The following is a 26,021-nucleotide window of genomic DNA, read 5'->3' as shown; positions in this document are numbered from 1 at the left end:
GTATATTGAAAAATACTGAAAGTAGGGCATCGTATTATACTTTTAAGCTTTACTTAAAACAAAAAATGGGAAATGTTCAGTTGTCCGTAAGTTTAATCAAATTAAAACAATTTTAAGTTGTAGTTGAAACATTGGGTGATATCTGATGTTAGCCATAATCAGAGGAAACCCAGTGAAAGCGTGGACTTAAATAATCTATTTCCATGAGGCATAATCCAAGGATGGGCAAGTAAATTTCCACTCATGCAACAGGATTTTCTGTGCCCCTCCATACCCTCCTCCCAAATCTGTTCTGGAGGGTCCCCCAACATACGGACAATGTCTGGGAGGCCACAGAGGGGAAGGAAGAAAGGCAAAGGCCCACTGCATGATCAGAAGCTCTTCCAGTCACCTATGGATAGCATCAGGGGTCAGCAAACTTTTTCAGCAGGGGGCTGGTCCACTGTCCCTCAGACCTTGTGGGGGGCCGGACTATATTTTGAAAAAATAATAATGAACGAATTCCTATGCCCCACAAATAACCCAAAGATTCCTTTTAAATAAAAGCACACATTCTACTCATGTCAAAACATGCTGATTCCCAGACTGTCCACTGGCTGGATTTAGAAAGCAGTTGGGCAGTTTGCCTACCCATGGTTAGCATCAAATGCAGCTCATTGATATCCATGTGTCTTCTGTGAGTGTGGCTTAAGTGGATACTTCTAATTATTTCAAGCATTATATACCTCAGAACATGGAGACAGGAGCCTTCAGTTTAATTTGGCTTTTGTAAGTACTCTATGATTCTCAATGTTTAGATTCAAGAGAAACATACAATGCTGTTGCCAGGTTTTTTTAATGTCACCACTAATGACCGGGCAATCCAACAAAAGCTGCTCTTTTTGTAGCCACCAGCTTTGGTAGTGTTTCAGTCCGAAACCCTGATAACCCAGTTTCTACAGGAATGCTTGAGCGTCTGTGTTCCTTTTTAAACATACTTGAGATTTTCTGCCCATGTAGCTCTCGGCTCTTTTCAGTCAGGATGAACTGATCAGATGACACCAGAGATTGCTGACTACCAGCTTTGCATATTGGGAGATTAACCTGGTTTTGCTGTTACTCTGCCAGTGGTCTCTTGCTCTCATTGAGGTCAAAGCAGCCTGCTTAACTATAGGAAACAACTCTCTCAAATAACTGAGATTATGTTAGGTAAAACTATGGATCTCACAGTTTCTCAAAAAAATGACAAAGGCAATGTTATACGTGTGAGCCTCCCCATGCTGCTTGGATGCAGAAAGAGTCTTGATGGTGTTGGTGCTGCAGTTAGGAAATAAGCCCTATACTGGGTCTTGCCTGTTGCTTACTTTTGCAGTTCTGGGCAAAATATATTTCTATTCTCTTAGTCCTTTGAAACAGGGATGGGAAACCTGTGGCCCTCCAGGTGTGATTGGACTGCAGTTCTCATCAGCTGTAGCCAAGGTGCCCAGTGTGCCTGGATGATGGAAGCTGTAGTTCAGCAACATCTGGAAGGCTATAACTTCCCCATCCCCAATTAAAAACGCGGCATTATTTTTAATTATTGATACTATGTTGCGTTTTATCTGCTGCTTAACTTTTCTCTGACATTTTATTATTTGTACGTATCTGTGTGTTTCTGATATTTCATTGCAAGCTGTCTTGGGAAAGTAATTTGGAGAGTGGGGTGTAAATACCACAAATAAATGAACACATTTTAAGGGAATGGATTATGAAGCACAGGGCAGAAGCTGGGTTGGGTTGTTTTCTAGAAATGAGGAAAGGTACTGTGCTATTCTTCTGGTCAGATAGCAACAGCCAGGTTTGGGCTATATATTACAGGGCTGGAGAAAACTGTAGCCCTCCAAATGCTGTTGGACTCCATATCCCATCTGCTTCATGCGGCCTGGTCAATGAGCTGATAGCTTGATAGCTCAGTCTGTACAGCATGAGACTTTTAATCTCAGGGTCATAGGTTTGAGCCCCATGTTGGGCAAAAAGATTCATGCATTGCTGGGGGTTAAACTAGATGATCCTTGTGGTCCCTTGCAACTCTACAGTTCTAGGATTACCTGTGGTCATCTGTGAGTAATGGGCACTAGGAAGATGCTGTGAGGAATCTAGCAGAGCTTTTGCTCTGCAGAATCTTGAGACACACAAGGGACACAGAAAAGGTCACAAATCGGAACTGACACTCTTCACACCTGCAGAGGTTCTAGTTACAATAAGGATCTGATTCAGGAAGTTGATGATGTCCTGTCAGCTTGGAACATGCTGAAACGCCTCTAGGACTAGCCAAGTAGTTGACAACTAGATTAGTCTTGTTCGCATTGATCAGTTACAAATGGGAACAATTCCAAGAAATGGTACATGACCTAACCTTCCATTGAGGTTGTGCAGAGCATCGGAGGATAACTAAATTAAAACTTTTTCAGCAGTTGGTTTACTTTCTGTGCTGTGTTATAGACAGCAATTTATTATTTGCCATTTTGCAAGTGTTTTCCCACCTGCCAAACCCATTCCTTTATAGCAGTGATGGCCAAATTTGGCCCACCAGCTGTATTGGGACTACAATTCCCATCATCCCTGACCACTGGTCCTGTTAGCTAGGGATAATGAGAGTTGTAGTCCCAAAACAGCTGGTGGGCCAAGTTTGGCCATCACTGCTTTATAGACTGAGAATTACTGCATTTTTAGATTGCAGTTGGAAGAAATGGGGAAGGAGTTAGAGAGAGGGGGGACTGCAGAGCATCATATGGAAATATTATAAAATGATTAGTTGTTTGCATTTTGTATAAGGACAATTCATAGAGAGCATGCATTGGTTAGTTTTAGGTTAAGACCCTTGACTATTCCCATTTTATCTATGCTTGTATTTCTAGTTTGCATGCTTGGAATATTTTAAGAACTCTTAAAGAGGAGCACAGTTTGATTGGATCAAATGGTTATCCTATGTGTTGCTTGCTAACCTTTATATACTTTATATACTCTGTCACTTGTACACTATGTGTATCCAGTCAAACACTTGCCTTGTTTCTCCCACTTTATCAAATTTTGTTTGACTCTCCTTTGTAATAATAAAAATAAAAATCATTTATATACAGTAGTTGCCTCCCCCTCAAACTGAAAAGCCTTTGTAGTTCTACAGAGAGTACCGTAATTGAGTTTATAACCTCTTGGCTTATATATTCTTTGGGCCAAGGAGTATAATTTGTGCACATTTTTTACTGGACTTGGAGAAATGAGGGCTTGGCCAGATTTGACCTCGAGTTCCTGCACCGTGTGAATACTCTTGAATAGAAGTGCTTAAGAATTTGTTATTGCCAATGATAGCCTTTTGACCTGTCACTTAACAGTTAAAATCCTGATTGTATTTACAGCTTGTTCCTTCCAAAGGGTCTGAGGTTGATAAGAGTACTAAAGTCAGAATTTGATGAAATGTGAAAATATAATTAGAGAATTATTGTGTATACACATGCACACAGAGGAATTCAACGTAATGGCATAGCAATCGTTCCATCAGCACAAGCATTTTACCTCCACAGCTAGCACAATCCCCCCTTTCCTCCCTTCACATGCTGTTCTGGGGGTTCTTCTGACCTCCCCAGAGCTGCTTGGGGGCACACTGGGGGTGCATGGGATGAGGAGGGGGGAAATCCCCATTACACTACTGGAGGGCCTTTATTTTATTAGTTTTACTGGTGATAATGCTAGCACTTTTGTTCCGATTTCTAACATCACTTTTACACTGCAGTTCCTATTGCGTTATGGAATTGTGGCTTTTTGATGGATATATTGCCTTGCCGTGCTAAATTTTAAATGGTGGGAAAGTACTGTATGCCAGAATACAACCCCAAATTTCACCATGTGAAATTACCGTACAGTGCAAGACTCCCATGACTTTTCTGAGTTAGTAGGGTTGCAAACAAACTAACACAGAAATTACTGCTAAACTTCCACTAGACTTCCAGAAGCAGCTTTTAAATCTTGAGGAAATATAATATAAAATTCAGATCCAATTTTCAGTTAACTACAAGTTTAACATTACATTTGAATCTTAAACTGTGATTATTCTTAACTCTTTTACTGAGAAACTTTCTTCATAAACCACAGTTTGAAGTTGGTTTGATTCAAATGCTTGCCAAGGTTAACCACAGTTTGTTTGGTTCAGTTATCATGACAAGCTGTGTTTAAACAAATACTTACGAACTGAAGGTTCTAGGCTTTTCCTGCCTGTGCCAGAAAAGGTAAAGGTAAAGGTATCCCTGCCCGTACGGGCCAGTCTTGCCAGACTCTAGGGTTGTGCGCTCATCTCACTCTATAGGCCGGGAGCCAGCGCTGTCTGCAGACACTTCCGGGTCACGTGGCCAGCGTGACAAGCTGCACCTGGCGAGCCAGCGCAGCACACGGAACGCCGTTTACCTTTCCGCCGGTAAGCGGTCCCTATTTATCTACTTGCACCCGGAGGTGCTTTTGAACTGCTAGGTTGGCAGGCGCTGGGACCGAAAGACGGGAGCGCACCCCGCCGCGGGGATTCGAACCGCCGACCATGCGATCGGCTAGAAAAAGGCTAGAAAAAGCCAGAAAAAGGCTAGGCTTATTCCCATCATCATAAACCATGATGGTTTATGATGATGTCTGAAGGCATCTAGTGTGACTTAATTCTGAGCAGAGATGCCCCGAATTGTTGGGGGGGGGGAAAATCAAACACCTGGCTTTCTCTGGAGTGAAGCCCACATAAGATTTATTGCCCATCAAACCATTCAAATATAACATTTACAAAATCTCTTATGATCACTGTCCATTTTTTTAAAAAAAGTATTGTCTTGAGTAGCCATTTGTGGTTATGTGAAGCACAGATTTCTGTATCTCTTTACAGTCAGGACAGATGGAGATGCTAAATAAATGAGCAACTTGCTCATTCAGTTGGGATATTGATAGCCCCAAATGCAGTTGTAGGTTACCACAGAAGACAGTGCAACGTACTGCTGAGGACTGTTCTCTTAATAGATTTGGCGGGAGCTTGAACGCTTTGAACTAGAATGATGCTGTGCCTTGGCTTAAAACAGACACACACACACACACACACTGGTTTGGTCCATATAGGGCAGCCCAGCTGCTAAGAAACCTTAGATTCTTGGCTGCAGTGAGCCTTACTTACACACAACTTATACTTTTGAACTGCACTGCTTTCAGAATCTCCCTGGGGTGGCTTTTTAAACATGTACAGGAGTAGGCTAACAATATTTTTACTGGCAATGAACTCTGGGAAAATACCACTATTTCATCTCTTAGGGGAGGGGAAACCAATTTGGTGTCCTCCAGACATTGCTGGGCTACAACTTCCATCATCCTTGGCTGTCGGTTATGCTGAGTGGTGGTTGATGGGAGTTGGAGTCCAACAAAGTCTGCAGGGTACCACATTGCCTGCTACTTAGACTGAGGCATATGACAGTTGGAAGGAAAACTGATCAGGCACGGTGTGTATCTTATTTAAGTTGAGCTGGCTTTCTGACATTATCTTTTCTACACAACTATTTGGGGGGTACAGGAGCTGTCTCCTCTTTTGCACCTGGCCACTTTCTTCTGTGTTTACAAGAAGAAGATTTTGTGAGCACCACAGCTTCTGAACAGACTGGAACAAATGGGAATGTAATATTTGTTTGAGGGGGTAGGGAAGGGGAAACCTAAATTCAGACACATAAGATAGAATTCTTACTAGTATTTTTATCCTAATTTGGATTGTTACAGTGTAATTCTATCAATGTGTATTTTTGGCAATGAGACTTGCTCCGTTGTGTGTTTTAGGACTGCAGTTCTAAAACTGCAGAGCAAAGTATAAAACGTGGGCTACTAAAAATTGCATCCTTTACCAAAAAGGTGTCTTAAAGAGCAAAATCTAGCCTTTGCCTCAGGTGGAAGAGACCCACCTGTTGCCTCAGCCAACAGACACCCAAATCCATGGCCAGTCAGATGCTCCCTTCAAAGTAGGGAAGGTTTCTAACCTTGTGTGATGCCAAACTCCACAGTTGTGTCTGAGCCAACAATAAGCAATTGTTTGATATGCATTTGTTAGCAGGGTCCATTTCATATGTAGATGAAATGCAGAGAGCAACAGCCTGGTTGAAATTTGATTACTGTAGTTAGTTGCCAGGAATGCTAAACTTTCTGGCACAATAGGCATAGCTTGATCAACCTAGGGATCCATTAGCCTCGCCATCCCCCTGGACCTCGGAGGGAACAAAAGTACCAGGAAAGCAAAATCTTCTTTGGAGAAAAAGAGTTTATTGAGAGATCTGAGCACAGAGTCAAGGTCTGTACTCAGAGACAGCCTGCTGGATAATTCCTAAAAATATACTGGCTGTAAAGCAAGACATTTCGGCGGACTTTCTTATACCCGCAAACTTCCCCAATCGGTTAGCAAATATTGCTTGCTAAACACAATTTTATTGCTTTGCTAAACATTCCTGTCTTTCTGCTAAGCCAAGCACTCCCTCCCACCTCCTTGTACACGTGTCTTCTTTTTCTAGCTAAGCATTCTCTTCGTATCTCTTCCTATTCTTGCATTACTTAAAAGCAGAAGTAAGGCAGGAAACATCTTGCTAGTGGTTTTTCGGTTAACAGCAGTTTCTGGCTGGGCAGGAAGCGACCTTCTGACCTGTAGCTAGCATCAGCAGTTTCAAGTAGCTGGTTTAGGCTTTTGCAAGCAACTGCAATTTTTGGGCTGTTTTGGCCCTCCTAGCAGAGTGCAGGAATTTATTATGTGTAGATAATATTTGAGAGCAACACAATAAAATATTGAGAGAAACCTTTCCTATCTCCCTTTACTCCGTCCTCTTCTTTTGAACAATCTATTACTTAGATTCGTTCTGGGGTAGGGGTCTATATTCTCTCATTACAGCAATCACGCGAGGTCCCATCATGCGAGACATCATCTTTCCCATCATATGTTGCAGGCATTGCATTAAGCAGGGTATACAGAAGCAGAAAAGCAATAGAAGCATTATTGGGCCTATTCTTCCCACAAATACGATACCGTTCATGCCAACAGAAATACGAGAGCATCCATATGACAAGGGCGGTACATATCACTCCTACTCACCAAACTCAATATCTTCATGGTTCCTCCCACCAATATTCAGGGGGTGTGCTCATTGTTGAAGAGCCCACTGATATTTGTGCCCGACTACCTGTTGAGCCTCAAGGATGAGAGCCCACCGGTGAGCTGATGCTCCCACTATGTGGGTCAATTTTTCTATTAACCCTGTTGGGTGGATTGAACTCTCGTGCTGCCTCCCCAGTGACCAGAGCATATGGAAGCTGAAATCCTGGGGTGGCAATTCTTACTGGCACTTGTTTAGTAATTTCAATGCACACCTGGCTAAGGCTCCCACCCCTGCAATACTTGCATTAAGATAGGTTCTGTCCCATCTATGACCTGGGTTAAGAGTAGGACCTGTTCTATCAAATGAGGTTGGTACAGTGCTCTACCTTCCGGATAACAGTTGACTACCCTCCCACAACAGCAAGAGCGGTACAGAACTAGATAGATTTCGATCGTCTCTGCAGCTTCCCGTAAGAGCACTGTCCACGCGTGCTGGTCAGTGGTGTGGGAGAGGAGCCACAACGGGGCAGTGGGGTGTCTCAATACGGCAATCTCATCAGACCCCAGTTTCCAATAGCCAAGGAGCACGCCATCTCTTACCACCGGCAAGACGAACCAGTCGTAGCAGAGGCCAGCAGGCCAATAGGGTTGGTATGGTTCGGTAGGGTCAGGGCAATAAGACATAGAGCAAGTCAATAAAGAAAATAAGAGAGAAAAGAGAAAGTCTTTGTAACTGTCCTTGTGATGATTAGTCGCAGGATCGCGTTGCCCGTGGCCTAACGCTTTTTCCTGGTAGCGTCAGACACAAGGTGATGATCAACTTCAGAGGGTAAGCAGGATTTCTTTTGCAAGTCCAGACACCCTTCTTCAGATGCGTGTGATGTACCCAGGGGATCACCTCGACTACTTTCACTGCAGTTGGGGATGAGGGGGTCGCCAGACGCTGTCACCCAGAGGGACTGGTGAACCGGCTCAGCGAGACTGCCACGGGACTGCAGGTGTACGCTCGAGGGAATACCTGGAAAGAAAGCAAACACACACAACAAACACAGGAATTGCACTTGTTCTTGGGTGATGTGATCTCCCATCTGCCCCAAACTGGCGGGGATGTCTCGGACGAAAGGGGTTGGCCTGCCATATAGAAATTCAAAGGGTGATAGTTCTCAGTCTCTTGGTTGGCGCACAGGGCACATTTTGGGATATAGCAGCAGTTAGTTGAGGTAGAATATTCTCCCAAGGTGTGCTTTAGCAGCTGGGCCTCCCAAATGGGTGGACTCGTGGTAATTCTTTACAATTGTGCTGGCCAGATGTTGGGGCACAAAAACACGGCTGTCTGGTCCTTCCTGGAGCGTTGTTCCTTCTTGGCTGGTCCACTGCTGTTCATCAAGGGTGTAACGTGGTTCCACATCGTCTGGAGTGAGTTCTGGTACCAATATCAAAAGTTCTGGTGGTGCCTCTAAATTGGCTGGAGAACAAATGTCTACGTTGGGGGCGCTGCCTGCGGGCGCCCCTCCCATCCAATTCTTCACCGTGCGTAGAGATATCAGCCTCTGGAGTGATATCAGCAAGGCAGTCGTCACTGGAGGGGATCTTCAGGATGCTGAGACACAGTCCAATCTGAAGCAGCTTTCCCCACTTGAATGTGGTGGACCCAAGGGGTGGTGCCAGCGATCTTCACAGCTGTGGGTGTGGAGAGCAGATGGGCCCTTCCAGCACGGTTGCAGTGGTGCCTGGGACCAGTCTTATCCACACCTCGTCACTTGGCTCAAACTGGTCACGCAAGGAGTTCGGGCCTGGGTTGAGAGAGAGAATCTCGAGAGAGACACTGTACATAATTGTTCAATTCCACATCTTGAGCAGGGATAGGTGAAAGCATGCACACATAAGGAACCGGTCTCCCAAACATCACTTCAAAAGGGTGACAAGTGAATACGTTTCAATGGGAGGCTACAAACTCTAAGCAAAGCCAAGGGCAACATGAACACCCAATTAGACCCTGTTTCTTGGGTCAGTGGTTTTTCAAAGTCCCGTTCTTCCTTTCCTATTTTCCAGAACTTTTGGGGCCTATATGCAGTACCCACCATCTTCCTTCTTCACTGGCAACAGTGGGGTGTTTCACTGTGATTGGCATTGTTTCAAGATTCCATGTTGAAGCAATCGCTTCAAATGCACCCACATTCTTTCAGCTGCCTGTCGTGGGATGGGGTATTGGTTTTTATCTTCCGCCCATAGTCCAGGGTCAACATCATGAAGCAGGCTAACAGGGAGGATTCCCTCCTCTTCTTTTACCATCATCAAGCACCAATGGTTTCTCAGGGGTATTTCTAAAGAAAAAAAACTCTCCTGCTGGTCCAGTTGTCATCATTACTTCCCCCATTGGTTGGAAGGAAATCTGGGCTTGCAATTTTGTTAACAAGTCTCGGCCCAATAAAGGAATGGGACACTCTGGTATATACAAAAATTTTGTGCTGGGCTACTTGGCCACCTAGGCAGCAGGTAACAGACTGCAAAAACGGGGCCTTTTGCGATTTACCTGTGGCTCCAATTATATTAACCACTTGGTTTGTGGGTTTTGTTACAGGCACAGGTAAGACTGAGTGGGCAGCTCCCTTGTTCACCTTCTCCTACCTGTAATAAGGTAGCTAGGTTAAGGGCTGTGGTAACCTGAAACTTCAGGCGTGAATGTAATAACAGCATCTGGCACTTCCTCTTGGAGTTACACAGCTGGTGTCCTGTCCAAACGTGAATTTATCTGCCTTTGTGAGTAGGGTGGCCACTGCCACAATCACTCTCATACAGGGGGGGGGGGGCAACCTCTGTTCTGTTGGGGTTAGCTTCTCTGACAAGTATTCGACAAGTTGCTGCCAATTTTTCAGTTTCTGGCATGAGACTCCCTTGGCTACCCCCCTGGTCTTCATCTGTGAACAGGGTAAAAGGCTTCTCGGGGTTTGGATGCCAAGCACTGGGGCTCGTTGTAATGTCACTCTGAGATCCTGAAAAGCCTGCTGCTGTTCCCTGCCCCATATAAAAGGATCCTTCTCTATTCCCCTAGTTGACTCATGCAGGGGCCAAGCAATGCTTCTGTAGTTAATAGTGAGTCCAGGGGATATTGTTCATCATCATAAGTGGGATTATAGATTTTAAAAAATCCCTTCAAACAATTTTATAATCTTTGCTGGATTCTCCTCAAAAGAGGGGTTCTGATTTCTTCAATTACAAACATCTGCACTTGAAAAGGGTATATGCTGTCTGTGGTGCCTTCGCTTGTCCAGCTGGGACAGGGGCTGGTGGATCATAAACCCTCCGAAGGGGCATTTCTCCGGCTGCCTGATCCTTCCTGGTTTTCTCATACTGTCTGTGAGACATAACTCTCTTCGCTGCCTGTCCCCACTTACGTTGCCATCTCTTCCTCTTTTCAGGGGTGCAGTATTCTGCTGTCTCAACTAACAAGGGGCTTACATCCAACTTTTTCCTCAAATGGCTTTACAAACTCCTTTTAGTCTCTTTTTCTGTCTTTCTGTCCACATTTTCTTTCCTTGATTCATATCATCTAGTGTCTTCCTAAACTCTTCCTCTTCTTCCGTCTCACTATCCTCCTTCGCAGGTCCTCCTCCCCCTACACCAGCACCTCCCTGTGCTTCTTGATCTTGGCCTGGGGGGGGGGGTTGGAGGGGCTGTTGGTGGAGTGTAAGGTGGTGGCTTAATCACTCCCCCTCCTCATCTTCTGGGTCTTCTAACACCAGAGGCTTCACTGTACAAATCCTGTTCTGTGTGTTGCTGTCACAGCAAGACTTTAGCCATGGTAGATTCTTTTTTACATTGGTCTTCCATGTAGAGATATAGGGGATCTGGTCTGGGTGGACATTTAATATATTTTGCCACAGGGGGTTGATTTGCCACAGGGGGTTGATTAATTGCAAATCAAAGCCACGCAGTTCCCTGGGTTGGCAAGTCCACCTCACATAAAGTTTTGAGTCTCTGTTTTTCAATTTGAATCATCACTCTTCGTGGCTGTTTTCCAGTTATTTAAAAAGCATTCCAGAGGAATACATTGGCTTGCTCCAGACCCTATTTTTTTTTCAGATACTACCGCTCCTAACTGGGTTTTCAAAATTCTCTCACACTCCACATGCTACAGTTTGTCAGAAAATGCACAATCCTACAATCGCTCGGCCAAGGGGACACTAAGCCTTAGCCCTCATTCAACAATTCATCCACTGGAGTATCTGACACACAACATGTCAACAAAACACTCAATTCCCTCTGCCCCATTCCCTTTCCCAAACCTTTACCAATTCCTTTCCTGGTGGCATTCTTACTGCCGGGCACGCTACTGCCAACTACCAGGTGAGGCTGATCAGGCCTCTGGCCCTTTCCCTCGGGCCCCTAGCCCTTTCCCTCGGGCCCCTAGCCCTTTCCCTCGGGCTTACCTTTTCCGCTGCGGACCTGTCCCCTCGGCGCCGTTCTGTCCTCTTATTCTCCCTCAACTAGATGTCTCCGCTCCAGGACGGTGTGGCAATCTCCCCCTACAAACTGGCAGGGTGTGCACTGGAAATGCGAACGCCGATCGGAGCTGTTCACCTTGGTTGAGCCTGGCCCTCCGGTCCGTATTTGGGAAGGGGGCTGATCCCGGGCGAGCCCCCAGAGAGATGAAGCCTTATTTACCTAGGGATCCATTAGCCTCGCCATCTACCTGGACCTCGGAGGGAACAAAAGTACCAGGAAAGCAAAATCTTCTTTGGAGAAAAAGAGTTTATTGAGAGATCTGAGCACAGAGTCAAGGTCTGTACTCAGAGACAGCCTGCTGGATAATTCCTAAAAATATACTGGCTGTAAAGCAAGACATTTCGGCGGACTTTCTTATACCCGCAAACTTCCCCAATCGGTTAGCAAATATTGCTTGCTAAACACAATTTTATTGCTTTGCTAAACATTCCTGTCTTTCTGCTAAGCCAAGCACTCCCTCCCACCTCCTTGTACACGTGTCTTCTTTTTCTAGCTAAGCATTCTCTTCGTATCTCTTCCTATTCTTGCATTACTTAAAAGCAGAAGTAAGGCAGGAAACATCTTGCTAGTGGTTTTTCGGTTAACAGCAGTTTCTGGCTGGGCAGGAAGCGACCTTCTGACCTGTAGCTAGCATCAGCAGTTTCAAGTAGCTGGTTTAGGCTTTTGCAAGCAACTGCAATTTTTGGGCTGTTTTGGCCCTCCTAGCAGAGTGCAGGAATTTATTATGTGTAGATAATATTTGAGAGCAACACAATAAAATATTGAGAGAAACCTTTCCTATCTCCCTTTAAGGGAGTGTACAGTAGAGGTCAGTGTGCAAAGTACAGAGAATTTAATATGCCCATTTTTGCTCATCTGCATGGGCTTCCTATTCACTTCAGTGCTAGTGATTTATCTTTAAAAATTTAAATAGCTTAGATCTGTGTATCATAGGGAGTGACTCTCGCTTGCATTCTTCCCCATCCTCTGCAATTTTCTGTATACCTTCCTATTGTGAGCCAAGATTAGGGAGGAGAGAAGTGTTTTTCCTGTAGGGGCACCCACTATTGTGAAAAACAACAACCCCACCAACCATCCTACCTTAAGGTCAAATTTTCCCTCCATTTGGTGAATTTCTACAGCTGTTGGTATTTGCTGTATTGTCATTTTAAGTTGGATCCAGTCTAGTTGGTTGACTTTAGGTCCCACTGAAGTCAATTAATCATTTTGAATACTTTGTGCAGAAAAGGATTTTGTAGAGTTGGAAAGGTTAAGGAAAGGGCAACCACAACGATCAAGGTTGCAGGAAAGATTGTAGCGTTTGGGGCTTGTTAGATAAGAGAAAAAGGGAGGGAGAGGCTACATGATAGGAGTTTGCAAAATTATTCATGGCGTAGGGAAAGTGGCTAGAAGGAAGTTTTTCTCCCTCTCTTATAACACCAGAACTCATCCAATGAAGGGGAGTATTGCAGGATTCAGAACAGATAGAAGTACTTCTTCATATGGCACATAGTTAAACTATGGAAGGTATGGCTTTAAAAGACAATGGCTTCAAATGAGGATAAGATTAATTCAGTGGCTACATGCCATGATGACTGCTCTGTCTACACAGACAGAGGCAGTATGCATCTGAATACCATTTTCTGGAAACCACAGCAGGAGAGGATGCTGCTGTGCTCAGATCCTCCCTTGCAGATGGGCTACTGGGAGAACAGGATGCTGGACTAGATGGACAGCTGATCTGATCCAGCAAGTTTGTCTTATGGATTCTTTTTGTTAACTTCAGAAGCATATGAGGCCTCACTCACACTGGAACATAAAGTTGTGCTTAACTGACGCAGTCTGTATTTGTGCAGGTAGATCTCATCATATAAAAGGGTTATGTTTGCAGCTAACATGCATGTAAGAAAAATTGCACAAGGCCAGAACAACCCCCAGAATGGCCCTGCATGACCATCCCTACCTGTCTGAAGCTGGCGCTGAATGGGCCTTGTCCCACACACAAAGTGGAGAGCTTTTTAAGCCATGCTTTCCAGGCTCTGGGAAGGTAACATGAGGCCTCTGGATGGGCCTGCAAGCTTTAAAAGCCCCCTGTGGGGTTGTCTCATGAACTCATGGGAGATTCCCTCAGAGTCTCATGTGGCCTTTCCAGCTCTTTCCATGGCATGAAAGCACTATGTGGAAACAGCTTTTTAAGCTCCTTCTCAGCCTCACTTTCCAGGCTTTTGGAAAGTCACATGAGGGCTTCCACTAGATCTCGGACAGCCCTTTCAGGGTTTCCCTCTGCTCTCTGGCCCCTTTTTAATTTCAATTTTTCTGAAAACCCATTTCCTGTAAAATCAGCATAAGATGAGATCCACCTCTATTGTTAAATCACTTTGAGATGTTTTATATCAAGCAATTCATAAATAGAATTAAACAAACAAACATATATATTGTTTCCTATCCGTGTTTGCAACTCTTTCACAGCATATGGAACAAAATAGGCACCGTTCAGAATGCGTGGCGTTAACTGCATTGTCATTTTATGTCCTGTCTTCTGCTTTGTCTTGTTGCTGGAATCTGCAGGAGGGGAGAGTAGTGCTTTGCTCTAGTCCTGCTTGCAGGTGTCCTGTAGGCATCTAGGTGGCCACTGTGAAAACAGGATGCTTGATTAGATAGGCCATTTGGCTTGACCCAGCAGGCTCTTCTTATGTTCATATTTGTCTTCGAGGACTCTTTCCCTGCCCCTCCTGACCCCGTGCAGTTTGGCTTTGTCTTCAGCTTTCCAGCTAAGCACACACAGTTGGGTTGCTTGGTTTTGATTGTTGCAATTCAGTCCCATTCAGCTAATCGGCTTATTGTTTGAGCTGGACATATTTGGGTACACCACTGTTAATTGATGCAATAGCATTGAAATGGGAAAGCAGTGTCCCATCTTAGATCTTACTGTATGTATATGGAGAACAGCAGCTCAGAATAAAATTTGGCATGGTCTAAATTGCCTGCATGCCGGTTTGAACAGGGGAAAAGTCAAGTTAGGTGGAAATTGTAATGTGGAGTGCCATTTCTAAATAGTAGACCAAGGTCAAACATGTTGTGCATCCCTTTGAAGATGCAATTTAAAGAAGAAAAGCAGAGGATTATTATTGTTGTTATTTATTAAATTTCTACACCGCTCTTCATCTGAAGATCACAGGGCGATGGTGATTTTAAAGAGGAAATAAATAATATGGAAAAAAATGAGAAATATATTTGTGGCAAAAAAGGGGTAATTTGTCAGCTGCGTTGACATTTTCCTTGGCAGTTTCTTTTAAATTCTCAGCTTTCTGGGTAAATCAGTTTTAGTGTTAGAAATGAGGGCATTGTTGTTGAATGGCTGCCTAATAAGATACCTGTGAAGGTAAACCATCCTGGAAACATATTTCCAGATTTTAAACAGATTTTAAAAATAAATTTAAATAACAGTGGTATAATTTAAAAGATAGCTATGCGATTTGTACAGTTAGCTTTCCTTACCACAAACGTTCCTATTTTAAGCAACATACAAAAGGATGTCTTCAATGGTCATGGATAAAAGCATGCTCCAAAGAAACACGTCAGTTGGCAAAGTCTTGATTGGGTCATTTTGACTGTCTGGTTCTTTTTTGCCTAATTTTTTTTTCTTTAAACCACTGAATAGAATATAAAATGGATATTAGGTTACTAATACTTGCATTCACTTACCTGGTAGGTTCCATTGAATTAAGTGGAGTTCTGTGATATAATTTTCTAGAATTTCAGATTTGTTGCACTATCTATGTGTGTGTTCAGTTTTGGAAATTGTAAGCAAAATTAAGCCACTAAATAGGACTAAGTTTGAAGCAGAATAGGGAGATCCTGACATATCTAACCAAGATGTCAAAGCATAAACATTAGAGCTGCTGTATAGAAATTTAATAGTGGTGGGCTTACTGTGCATTTGATCACATAAAAAATGCCTTGAATCCTGTTCCAGTTTGATCTCTTCACAAACATTAGTTCAGAGGATCCTCAGACTGAAATTTAATATTGGGTTCATCACATGATGAAGCTTGTGATTTATAGAGCAGAACCATCTTTTGTTACTGTAATTGGTATCCCAGAATGAAACTCATTATTACTTTTGTATTTATTTTAAATCACACATGCTTTAGTAAAATTAACTTTTCTCAATCCACTGTTGCTTCTTAATCCAGAACTATATCTGCCTTCTCTTTGTACTGTACTTCATTAGGTTAGTTTTATCTATTCCCATTGGATTAAGTCAAGGCAAATGTAATGCTTTTTCTTTAAAACCTGCCCCTCCCCACATCCCCTTAGTGTATGTACAGTACTTTGAACCACTTTCCTTCCTATAAGAAAGGAAATAGGATATTCTCAAGTATTATTATTTCCTGCCCATTCCAAAGGGCTTCTTTAGAACTGTGAAAACTAACAATAGTAGTATGATTTTTCCATTAAAAACACATATTACTTGATAGAGGAAGCACTCCAAGTGTACCAGTTTCCTTAGGTGAATGAGTTGTTGGTATATGGCCACTGACTCTGAACTTGGTTTTAGCAGAGCCTTGCAAGGTGATTTGAAGTCTTGACATCAGGACTTCAAAGTGCTTTACGCCTGATGTCATTGTGATGCCTGCTTTACGAAATGTGCTTTTTTGTCCCTTTTTATGTCAGCATGTACTCTGTGTTGTCAGCTCTTCAAGCCAGAAATACTTGGAGAATCTATGTAAATGGCCAGTTGTTTGGTCAACAGTGAGGTTGATATTAGTTCATTCTTGGTGGATCATTCATAGAATTGTAGAGTTGGAAGGGTAAGGCTACCTTGAGTACTTGTCGTGATGTCTAGATGCTGAAATGGAAAAATCAATGCCCAGAAATTACAGCTTAATATATGGATTCAAGAACTTAACCTATTAGACTTCCTCCATGATTTGATCTGAACATTATTGACATTAACAAGAATATTTCTTTCTAAGCTAGCGGCCAGCCAATTCATCCTCTGCCCTGTGAGAGAATGGCAGCACGACAGAGCAGTATTCATTTCAGAAATATCAAATACATTGTTTGGGAATTATAAATGTGTAATGGTGTGAGGAAGTAACTAATTATGCTAGATTGCTGTTGTGTCTTGTTCACAGAGCCTTCTGTCAAGTTAGCTGGCTTGTTTTTTGCGGTGTAATTTACCCACATGTGTGGGCAACTGTGCCTTCTTCTTACCCAGTTGCTGTTTGCTTCTTGTTTCTGGACTTTAAATAGCATATCCAAAGGGAGCAGTCGTGTCTGTTGAAAAGGGATAATTTCCATGCTAAGTGCCAGGACTGCTTGATCATCATCAAGAGATAATTTCCTGCTAGTTGGAAAAAAAACCCAGCACAATACTTGGCATGCTTACTTGGAAGTAAATTCCACCATGATCCCTAATAAGTGTGCTTAGGGTTACAGACACAGGTTGAAATTATGTAGGTGATGTGGAGAGCAAAAGGATGCTTACATTATGTAATGAAAATTTATATACAGGCACCCCCCCCCATTTATGCAGGGGTTAGTTCCGGTCCCCCGAGCACACAAGTGAAATTGCATAAAATGGGGTGTACCCTCTACAAAGCCTCTAAACAACCTCTTTGCTGCTCTCTCGCCAATCAATATAAAAAATACTGTATCCCAAAATGCAACCAAAATTGAAGCTCTGGGGCTGGCAGGAGGCTGGAATATGCGCAAGTAAATATCAGCTGCTGTGATACCCTGCACACCAGCTGTTAGGTGGGGAAGCTGAGCAGCCTAAACAAAGCCCACTGCACCTCTGCTCTCTTTGGGGCTTCCCCCGCCCTCACCGATGTCCTCTTTGGGCTCCAGGGAAGGCCTGCTCACGAGCCACAAGGACTCTCCAGCTCTCTCCTGTCATTTCCAAGTTTGAATTTATTTAACTATTTCTTGGCAAAACGCATATGAGAGTTGATCACATGTTAAGTAGGGGGATGCCTGTACACTATCTATCTGCCTATCTACCTATCTGATATAATTTATTTCATTGCCATCTGAATGAAAGTAGCTCAAATGGGGACAAACTGGTTTGGATCCTATGATAAGCAAACTTAAAGAAGTTCAGAGTGGCATGTTGCCTATCCCATCCTCCCTGCAGCTACTTGTGCTTTCTCTAGAATGTTGGAGGGGGCTTCTAAATAATAAGAGGATTTGGCATGGGGATTAGGGTTCTGGGGTAGGTGGAAATCACACAAGATTTGGCTTGGATCGTAAAGTACTCACGGATATCCCGTCCTGGGCTGGGATGGAGCCCATGGGGCAAGACAACAAGGCAGGGCAGAAACTGCAGAACCACAGAGTGTTCTGTGCCCAACAGAGGTTGAAAGCAAATTGAGCCCCTTTAAGCCTCTACTCGCATGGTAGAGCATTCTTAAGGGGCCAACACCCTGATCTGAAGACAGCCACTCCTGTGATTTATAGCCTACTACCTACCACCTGGAGTGGTGAGGTCTTGATGTGGGCTCTCGGGCTCACAGGAGCGTCCGTGAAGGTTCTGTCTGGTTGTCATGTGTGATACTGTCATGCTTAGGCTCAGTGGTCCCTTAATCTCCAGCAGCCAGGTACTCTACAGCTTATTTACTCCATGTTGTGATCATTGCAGGACTCTTGGGTCACAGCACCATGAATGAATGTTTCTTCTCCACCAGCCCCTTGAGCCCCATTTCAAGTAGTTCAGAAGGGGATCCTGAGCACTCCCAGTTAGAGGGCCGCAGCGGAGCAGGAAAAGAGGGACGCTTTCTGTCTTCAAACTTCCTTCAGTTAACTTACCTTGAGGTCCAGGCCTTTGCCACCTCTGCTTTGGAAGCCTTGGGCTTGTCTCATCTCACTCTTTCTCGCCACCTCCACGGTCTGACTCTGGAATGAATCAAAGCCCACTCAGCTTTTCCGTGGTGTGAAAATCAAGGAGATGCATTCTTGCAATCGGAAGGGAGCAACTGATGTGTAGGAGTTGGAATCATTTTGCCTTTTTAATAAGGAAACTGTCATTTTCCCTGAAGGAACACTTAGCACCAGGATTTTAAGGGAGTGAAAAATACGTTTCAGGGCCTAGCTGTTGGGCTATGCCTCTTCAGAGTTTGGTTAATTCCTATCCAGAGAGAGCTCATCCACTAATCTTATCTGGATGGCAACATGGTGAGAGTTGTGGGCGACCAAGCAGCCTGAGAAGACCCAAAGCTGAGATAAAGTAGGGTGCCCTTGTGCCTGTCTCCAGCTTTGGTTTTTCTCCTGGCCTGAAGAGGGAAAGGATTAAGGTTGGAAGGCAAAAACATAGTGTAGGCACGTGGAGACTCCATTGAGGGTGAGCACACGATGTGTGTCTGTACAACAAATGACAGCCTTCATGGTGTACAAGGGCTGTACCACATCAGGCTGCAAGTGATGGATTACATTAGACCGGGACGGCTGTGGCAGGTTAAGGCCCCAAGCTCTCTAAACATTATTTGTCAGAATTGAGCTTGTGTGTATTGCTTTTTAATTAAGTACTGTCTCCTTCCCAGAAGCCCTATGCAAGCACATCTCCCCTTCCCCCACTAACACCCAGCTAATTCCTATTCAGCCTTCTCACACAACATTGGTCGTTTAGCATAACTTTTGCTTCCTCTCCCATTTTCCATTCTTCCTACATTTCCGCTCAAAACAAAACTTGCTTTCCCTGACCCCCCTCCCCCCGTTCTTTTCTACGAATTTCGAGAGTGGGTGCAGTGGCACATTTTTTTACCTGACCTATAATTCTTTTCCGACAACTACAAATGTACCAATTCTCCTTGCACCCCCTAGTGGCAGGTGCTACCCAGCAGCCATAAACTAAATTTAAGTCATTGAACATGCAGAATCTGGAAAACATGGGGCCTACCAAACACAGCAGATTTTCAAAAACTAAACAAAAGGTACATCTTGGCACCGCACACTCCACTTTTTTCTTTCTTTTTAATATATATAAATCTGCTGCTCCATACAGACGAATTTAAGTCTCCCCCATATCATGAGAACCAGCTATGAGAAATATGTGGCTGACGTGGTGGGCACTCTTAAACTGATGTAAGTGAGCTGTTTATTTAATCCAGTTTACTTGAAATTTGGACTGCTGGTACCCAATACCTGAGGGATTTTGCATACCAAATTTAATAGCAATAGGACAAATTATCTTGATTTTTCTTTTTTTATGATTGGTGTTTTTTCACATTTTAAGCAGATTCCTGTTACTTTAATGATAGAGATGCTCCTGGAATCTGGATCCATATGAAGCATGCAAACTTTCAAAGGATCCGGTTTTTCTTGATGCAGAATTTGGCTTACTTTGGTGGAGAATGTTATCAGATTACAGATAGTTCTGAAATTAGTGAGAATCTGAAGCATCTATGCTATTTGAGAGTATTTTGCCCCATTCAGCTTTGCAAAAAGGGTATTTTGAGAGTGGGTAAGGGCCAAAGCAACAGATCTCGCCACCACAGCCAATGTTTCTTTCACATCTGCCTTTTCTATGGCTGGCGACTGTTGGGACAGAAAGCACTCTCACAAGTATGCATTTGGCCCATGGTCCACCATTTCCAGATATTCATTTCCCTTATCTTTTCCCCACACTTTTTTTTGTAGAGGGAGGTGACCTTTTGACTTTAGTGAATAGGAAAAGGCTCAGTATTCCCCATCCAACTCCCCTGATGATTTGCAAGTCTTATGTATTCAGAAAGTGAGGAGGCTGTCTTACATTTTAAAGGTTGTTTTAAAACCATTGTTTACGCGTAAAAGCAAGACGGTTCTGTTTTGCTGTTCATGCCCATGCAAAACCATCATATACGGTATATTGTGGCACCAGATTCTGGAGCTTTTGGAAAATCAAGCTGTGTAGGAATTGCAGGTGTGCAAGAGCTGAATGGTTTCCATTTTCCCAACATGATCTGCAATATAATGCTAACCAACTCTTGACCTGGATGAAATTGGCCTGGGGGTGAACATGCCATTTATGATTCCTCAGCTGCTACTTGGCAGGGAGGAAATATCAGCATTCCCCTCCCCTTCTAGATTAGGAATGTTTTGTTTGCTAAGCAAGCTGTTTCTTTCATTCTTTTTCTGTAGGACGGTAATTCTGAGTGAAGGACCTTGCAAGCGCTACTAAGTGGTTATCATGGGCTTAATTGCGTTTCTGAAGACCCAGTTTATAGTTCACCTCCTGATTGGGTTCGTCTTCGTTGTGAGTGGGTTCATCATTAACTTCATCCAGCTATGCACGCTAATCCTCTGGCCTATAAACAAGCAGTTTTATCGAAGAGTGAACTGCCGCCTTTCCTACTCATTGTGGAGCCGTGAGTATGCTCTGATTTCTATGTGCCAACTAGGAATGTAGTTTCTTCAGACTATAGCGGGTAGGCCTCCTTAGGAGCAGTGGGGAACAATGTTCGTGGGTGCAGATGGTGAAACACTGATCTATAGTTGCAGCTGCTAGGCGCTGGGATTTGTTCTTGCACGGTGGACTTCTCTGCATGTACCATATTTCCCCTTTTTTTCCATGGCCTTGCACCTAAAAGGAGGGCCTGAGGTGAGAACTCTCTGAAGCACAACATGCAGGAATGGCATGTTGTGCAGAATATAGCCACACACACAAAAACAGCTCTCTGGAGGGGGCCTGTTCCAGCCCTGCTTCTTCCCTCTCAGCCCTCCAGAAAAACCACTTGCCTGCATAGCTAGGATAGGCCCTTCATCCTTCCATACAGTAGATATCCACAAGTGGTTGGTCATTGTTCCTTCCTCCTGTGGCATTGCTTTAGTGCCAACAAGCCTAACTCTCACACACACCCTCTGTTGCCAGTGGTGGAGATATGAAATATCCTGTTGCCTTGTTCCTCTTTCCACTCTTCATTTTCCCCCAGCTTACAGCTTTCCTGCCTCCCCCCCATATGTATATTTTACGTTTTCTCATTCTTTTCTAGTGCCTGTTTTTGTTCATTGTCTCATTTCCCAGTCCTTTAGACCGTCTTTTACTTTCAAATTTCCTGCACAAATGCCTGTTTTCTTACTCCCTACCAACCTTGTCTACTCTAGTATTCACTGCAGTGCTTCCCAGGTTTGTAACTTGGGGCAAAAGCTTTTTTAAACATCTTCCATTGTAGTCACATTGCATTGGTTATTCAGAGAGCCTGAGGTATGACAGAAATTCTAGAGGGAGAGCCATCTCAGTTGTTTGTTTTTTAAAGCAAACACACACAAAATAGTCTTGTGTACCTTAAATATTTAACTGTTCTTAAACTTTTAAAGTGCTCTAAGGGACAGTTTTTCCTCTGAAAAATTGTTAAGGTGGAAAACAGACGCTGCAAACAATCCAGTTGAACTGGCTCATAGTGAACTGCTGCTAAAATGCTATTTTTTTTGACTAGGTTATTCCAGGAGCAAGTTCATTACTGAGATCGCTTGCGACATTTTTTGACGTCGCCTAGAAGCTCTCCTCTTCGGGTCCTTATTTTGAAAAACGCCAAAGTAGCATTTCCACCAACCTGGCAGGAACAGGCTGGGGAAGGGTGCTTTTTATTTTTTTACTTTTTTCCTGTCTTCATGTTTATACGAGGGTACTGGGAAATAAAGATGAAATCATCTTAAGCATTAAATGGGCTTCTATTGTACCCAAATGCTTTCACTCAAGGAGTTTTACGAACAGCATGATCTACTAATACAGGGGTAGCCCACCAGATCTTGTTGGACTCCCAGCTCCCATCAGCCTCAGCCAGCCTGGCCAGTGGTCAGGAATGATGGGTGTTGTAGTCCAACAGCAATTGGAGGGCCCTGTGTTGGCTAGCACTGCACTAATATCACTAACAGTTCTTAAATTCAGACTGCTCACTTTGTTATCTTTATCCATGAAGAAATGCTAGCTTTTTGCTGAACGGTCATTTTCCCTGCTTTCCTTTCCCTTTGTTTCTTTCACTTACTCTGAGAACTCTGAATATTACTATGACAAGGCTATCTCTACAAACATACAATTCCAGTTGCAGCTCCCATTCAGGGTGGATCTTGCAGATTGACAGCTGACACTGGGTGTGTGTGTGTGCAAGGCTGGAAGGACATGGCAATTCAGGTTCATTAGGTGACCTCTTTAGTGAGACAGGGGAATAGATAACAGGCAGGTGGTTGGGAGTTGACAAAACGTCAATGCCAAAAGCTGGCCGTTTGGGCTTGTTTCAGAAGGGACATTGGTACGACATCCTACTAATGATACAGCTCATTTTTGTATCAAGGCAACAGATTCAATCTATGGCATCTTGAGAACAATAGCTTCTTGGAGAGCTTTGAACCATCATAGTTAGGTAGAGCTAGACAAGACATTCTGTTTCACTGTAATGCGGCTGAGTATACAGGTCATCTCCCAAACCTGTTTAGCTGGCTGGCTGTGTGAGATGTAGAGGATTTTCCTGTATTCATAGGTAACTGTTTGGTTCCTGGAGGGGGGAAATAACTAGGTTTTTATTTAGCTGCCTTGCAGCTGTAAAGCAAAGACTCAATAGGTTTCTAGTATTTAAGTAGCCAGTTAAAATCCAGGTCTTACACCGATTCCACCCCTGAGACTAGGCTGACCGTGATTACGGCTGTGTTCTTAGCATTCTTTCTCAGGCTCTTAATCAGGACTCTTAATCTGTGTTCATCCTGATTTTGTTGAACTACAACCCCCATCATCTTTGACCACACTGGTTGGGGCTGATGGGAGATGAACTCCAACAGCACCTGCAGGGACCACAAGTTTCTTGACCCTGCTTTAGAGGATGTTAAGTCAGTGGATTTAAAAATGCTGCAACTCCCCACACCTCTCTTTTCCCCAATGCAGAATTTGCTGTGAAAAGTAAATTTGTGTTTGTAGTGAAAAGCTGCCCTTTCCCCCTGTGTATACCAGCCGAAGCACCCATGCATTTTGGAGCTCAATCTATGCTTTTTAAGCAGGCTGATTCACACAACACTCAGTATAACACATCTCTTGAGGACTCGCAACTGAGTATGTGAAACCACCAAGCATGGCATTTAGTGTGATGTGGAAAGAGGCGCAAGTCTCTGTTGATGGTGGTCTGTCATGATCATTGCGTACATAGTGCAGAATAAACTGACCTCTTTAGACTAGATCCCCCTTTCCAGATTGCTCTTCAAGGATATCTTAATTTAACTTTATTTATGTTTTAATTTTTTTAAAAAAGGCTTCATATACATTGTACACTTTAAAAAACAAACAAACCCCAGTATAACTTTTGATGGGGTAATTTTAGAACTGTAAACCTTTTCCTCACCATGGGATGCCAGCCATGTGAAAGTCATTCACAGACCGGCTCCCTTCAGAGATTTGAAGCTCTTGCTGTGCCGCTCTTAACTAAAATGATCAGTGCTGCACTTCTCTGAAAAAGCTTCTTTCCTGTTGTAGAGCAGCACGGATGTTTCGTCTGACTTCCTGCAAAGAGAAAACACTTTGCTGCATTTTTAATTCATGAAGGCAATCTATATTCCAGCCTTATTCATTCTAGCTACCTCCAGATGACTTAAGAAAAAAAAGGGGGGGGGAGCTCAGCATGTTCAGTTTTTACTCTCCTAGCAACAATAGCTCCATCCAAGTCTAAATGGATAGTTTACTGTTTGCAAGATTTTTGTACATTGCAGCTTCTACATTGAGTCCCTCCCCTCTGCTGTTTTTGGTTGTTTTGTTTTTTTGCATAATCATTTTTTTTAAATGCCATGACATTCTTTTCATTTTAAGGCTAAGTGATGTTCCACTCTTCAAGTTTTCAGACTAATAATAATAATAATAATATATTTATACCCCGCCCATCTGGGCTGGGTTTCTTCAGTCACTCTGGGCAGCTCCCAACAGATTATTATTATTATTAATAAAAAGCGATAAAACATCAAACATTAAAAACCTCCCTAAACAGGACTGCCTTCAGATGTCTTCTAAAAGTGAGATAATTGTTTATTTTCTTGACATCTGATGGGAGGGCGTTCCACAGGTGCAACAGGTGTGTGGGGTTTATTAACTTGGTGACCAGCTGATTAACACAAAGCTAAAGTTGTTAAAATATACATGTGTTAAAATATATTTAGTTTGTTTGTTAATTAAATTAGTATACCACCCTTTATCCAAAGATCACAGGGCAGTACTGTATATAAGTTGTGATACTTAAGGCTGAACCTACCAGCATCACTCTCTGTCTCTGTCTCACTCCTCACCTCCAGCGAACTTCCCTCCCTCAGATGTTGCTGAACTACAACTCCCATGAGCCTCAACAAGCATAGCCAGTAGCCAGGGATGATTGGAGTTGTAATTCAGAAATATTTGGGTGGGGGAGGTCCCCCATTCCTTCTGTAAAGTATATTGTTATGTACTTCTCTGACTTCCAGTTTTTCCTACTTTTAAACCACACAAGAATAAAATGCACCGCTGGAAAAATACATCAGGAACCACTGTCAGATTTATTGGGGTGGGACATTTCTGTACAAGGCTTAACAAGTAAAAAAATTTAATTCAGTTTCTAAGATGTCAATATTGGAGCTGTAAAAGCTCAGGAAAAGCAAAAGGATCTTGGGATTTTCCCAACACTAGTGAAGTCAGTACTTCAGGCTACAAACATTTCTTCAGAACCAATTCTCTGTTCCTTTTGCTTCCCCCTCAAGCTGTTGGCAAGAACTGTCAGAAAATATAGGGAAATACTCCTGGAGTCTAAAAGTTCCTCTTCAAGCTGTCCAGTATTAACAGAGGGTTCCCATCTTAAGAAAAGCAGACAGGCAAATAGTGGCTGTGTTTGCATAGCAATGTAAACCATAATGAAAGTGCTCTTCCTCTAGCAAGAATAGAAACAACAAACCACCATCACTAGCTTAGTGTTACATCCGAATGAGATTGTAGATTTGTTTCACTCCAGATGAACCACAGCCCTCTCCCTGGGCAGAACACTAAGCCAGGAGTCATAGTTTGTTGCTCACACTAGGAGAGAAGTGAAGTAGGAGTGATCTCTGTATTCCTTGTAGACCATTAAGTATGGTTTACTGTAATGTGTGAACACAGACAGAGATTCCAAATGGTCTGGTGGGATCTTGGGTTCCTTTATTCCTTGGGCTACATTGTAGGGAAGGAACAACATAGTTGTTATCTGCCTGCAGTTGTATGATGGGTTATAATTTTTTAAAAAATCCAGACACTAACAGAAATGCACCAGTGCTTGTAAACCTGTGCAGAACAAAATGCGGCCACTTCCCTTTTTAAAACACCAGAGTCTTTTATGAGTGATGCAGGTTTTAAACAAGTTCTGCTGCAGTAAGCTGCCATCTGAACAGGGCCTTGGGCTGGTGCTGAGGCAATGCTGCTGACTGCTTACTCATCATCATTACGGGATCAAATAGGCATTGAGACTGGAAGGGAGCACACAGTGAC

At 43.3% G+C, this 26,021-nt stretch overlaps 1 protein-coding gene and 1 long non-coding RNA gene across 9 annotated transcripts in view; one reads left to right on the top strand and one right to left on the bottom strand.

Moving 5' to 3' along the window:
* AGPAT3 (1-acylglycerol-3-phosphate O-acyltransferase 3) overlaps positions 1 to 26,021 on the top strand; it is a 75,518-nt gene that overhangs the window by 33,118 nt on the left and 16,379 nt on the right. For all 8 annotated transcript variants that reach the window (XM_083498463.1, XM_083498467.1, XM_083498468.1 and 5 more), the window contains one exon: positions 20,705 to 20,931. In XM_083498463.1, coding sequence (XP_083354589.1) covers positions 20,754 to 20,931 — 178 coding nt within the window. In that variant the 5' untranslated portion in view covers positions 20,705 to 20,753. The remainder of the gene's footprint in view (positions 1 to 20,704; positions 20,932 to 26,021) is intronic.
* LOC310704696 lies at positions 14,055 to 19,350 on the bottom strand. The gene is made up of 2 exons (XR_014524960.1): positions 16,805 to 19,350; positions 14,055 to 14,216 (listed from the first exon to the last, which is right to left on the bottom strand). It is a non-coding gene; the product is annotated as an uncharacterized lncRNA (long non-coding RNA).

This window comes from Podarcis liolepis (assembly GCF_965112155.1).
Source record: "Podarcis liolepis genome assembly, chromosome: 4".
NCBI classification, from domain to species: Eukaryota; Metazoa; Chordata; class Lepidosauria; order Squamata; family Lacertidae; genus Podarcis; species Podarcis liolepis.
This window is presented reverse-complemented; position numbering and strand designations above follow the sequence as displayed.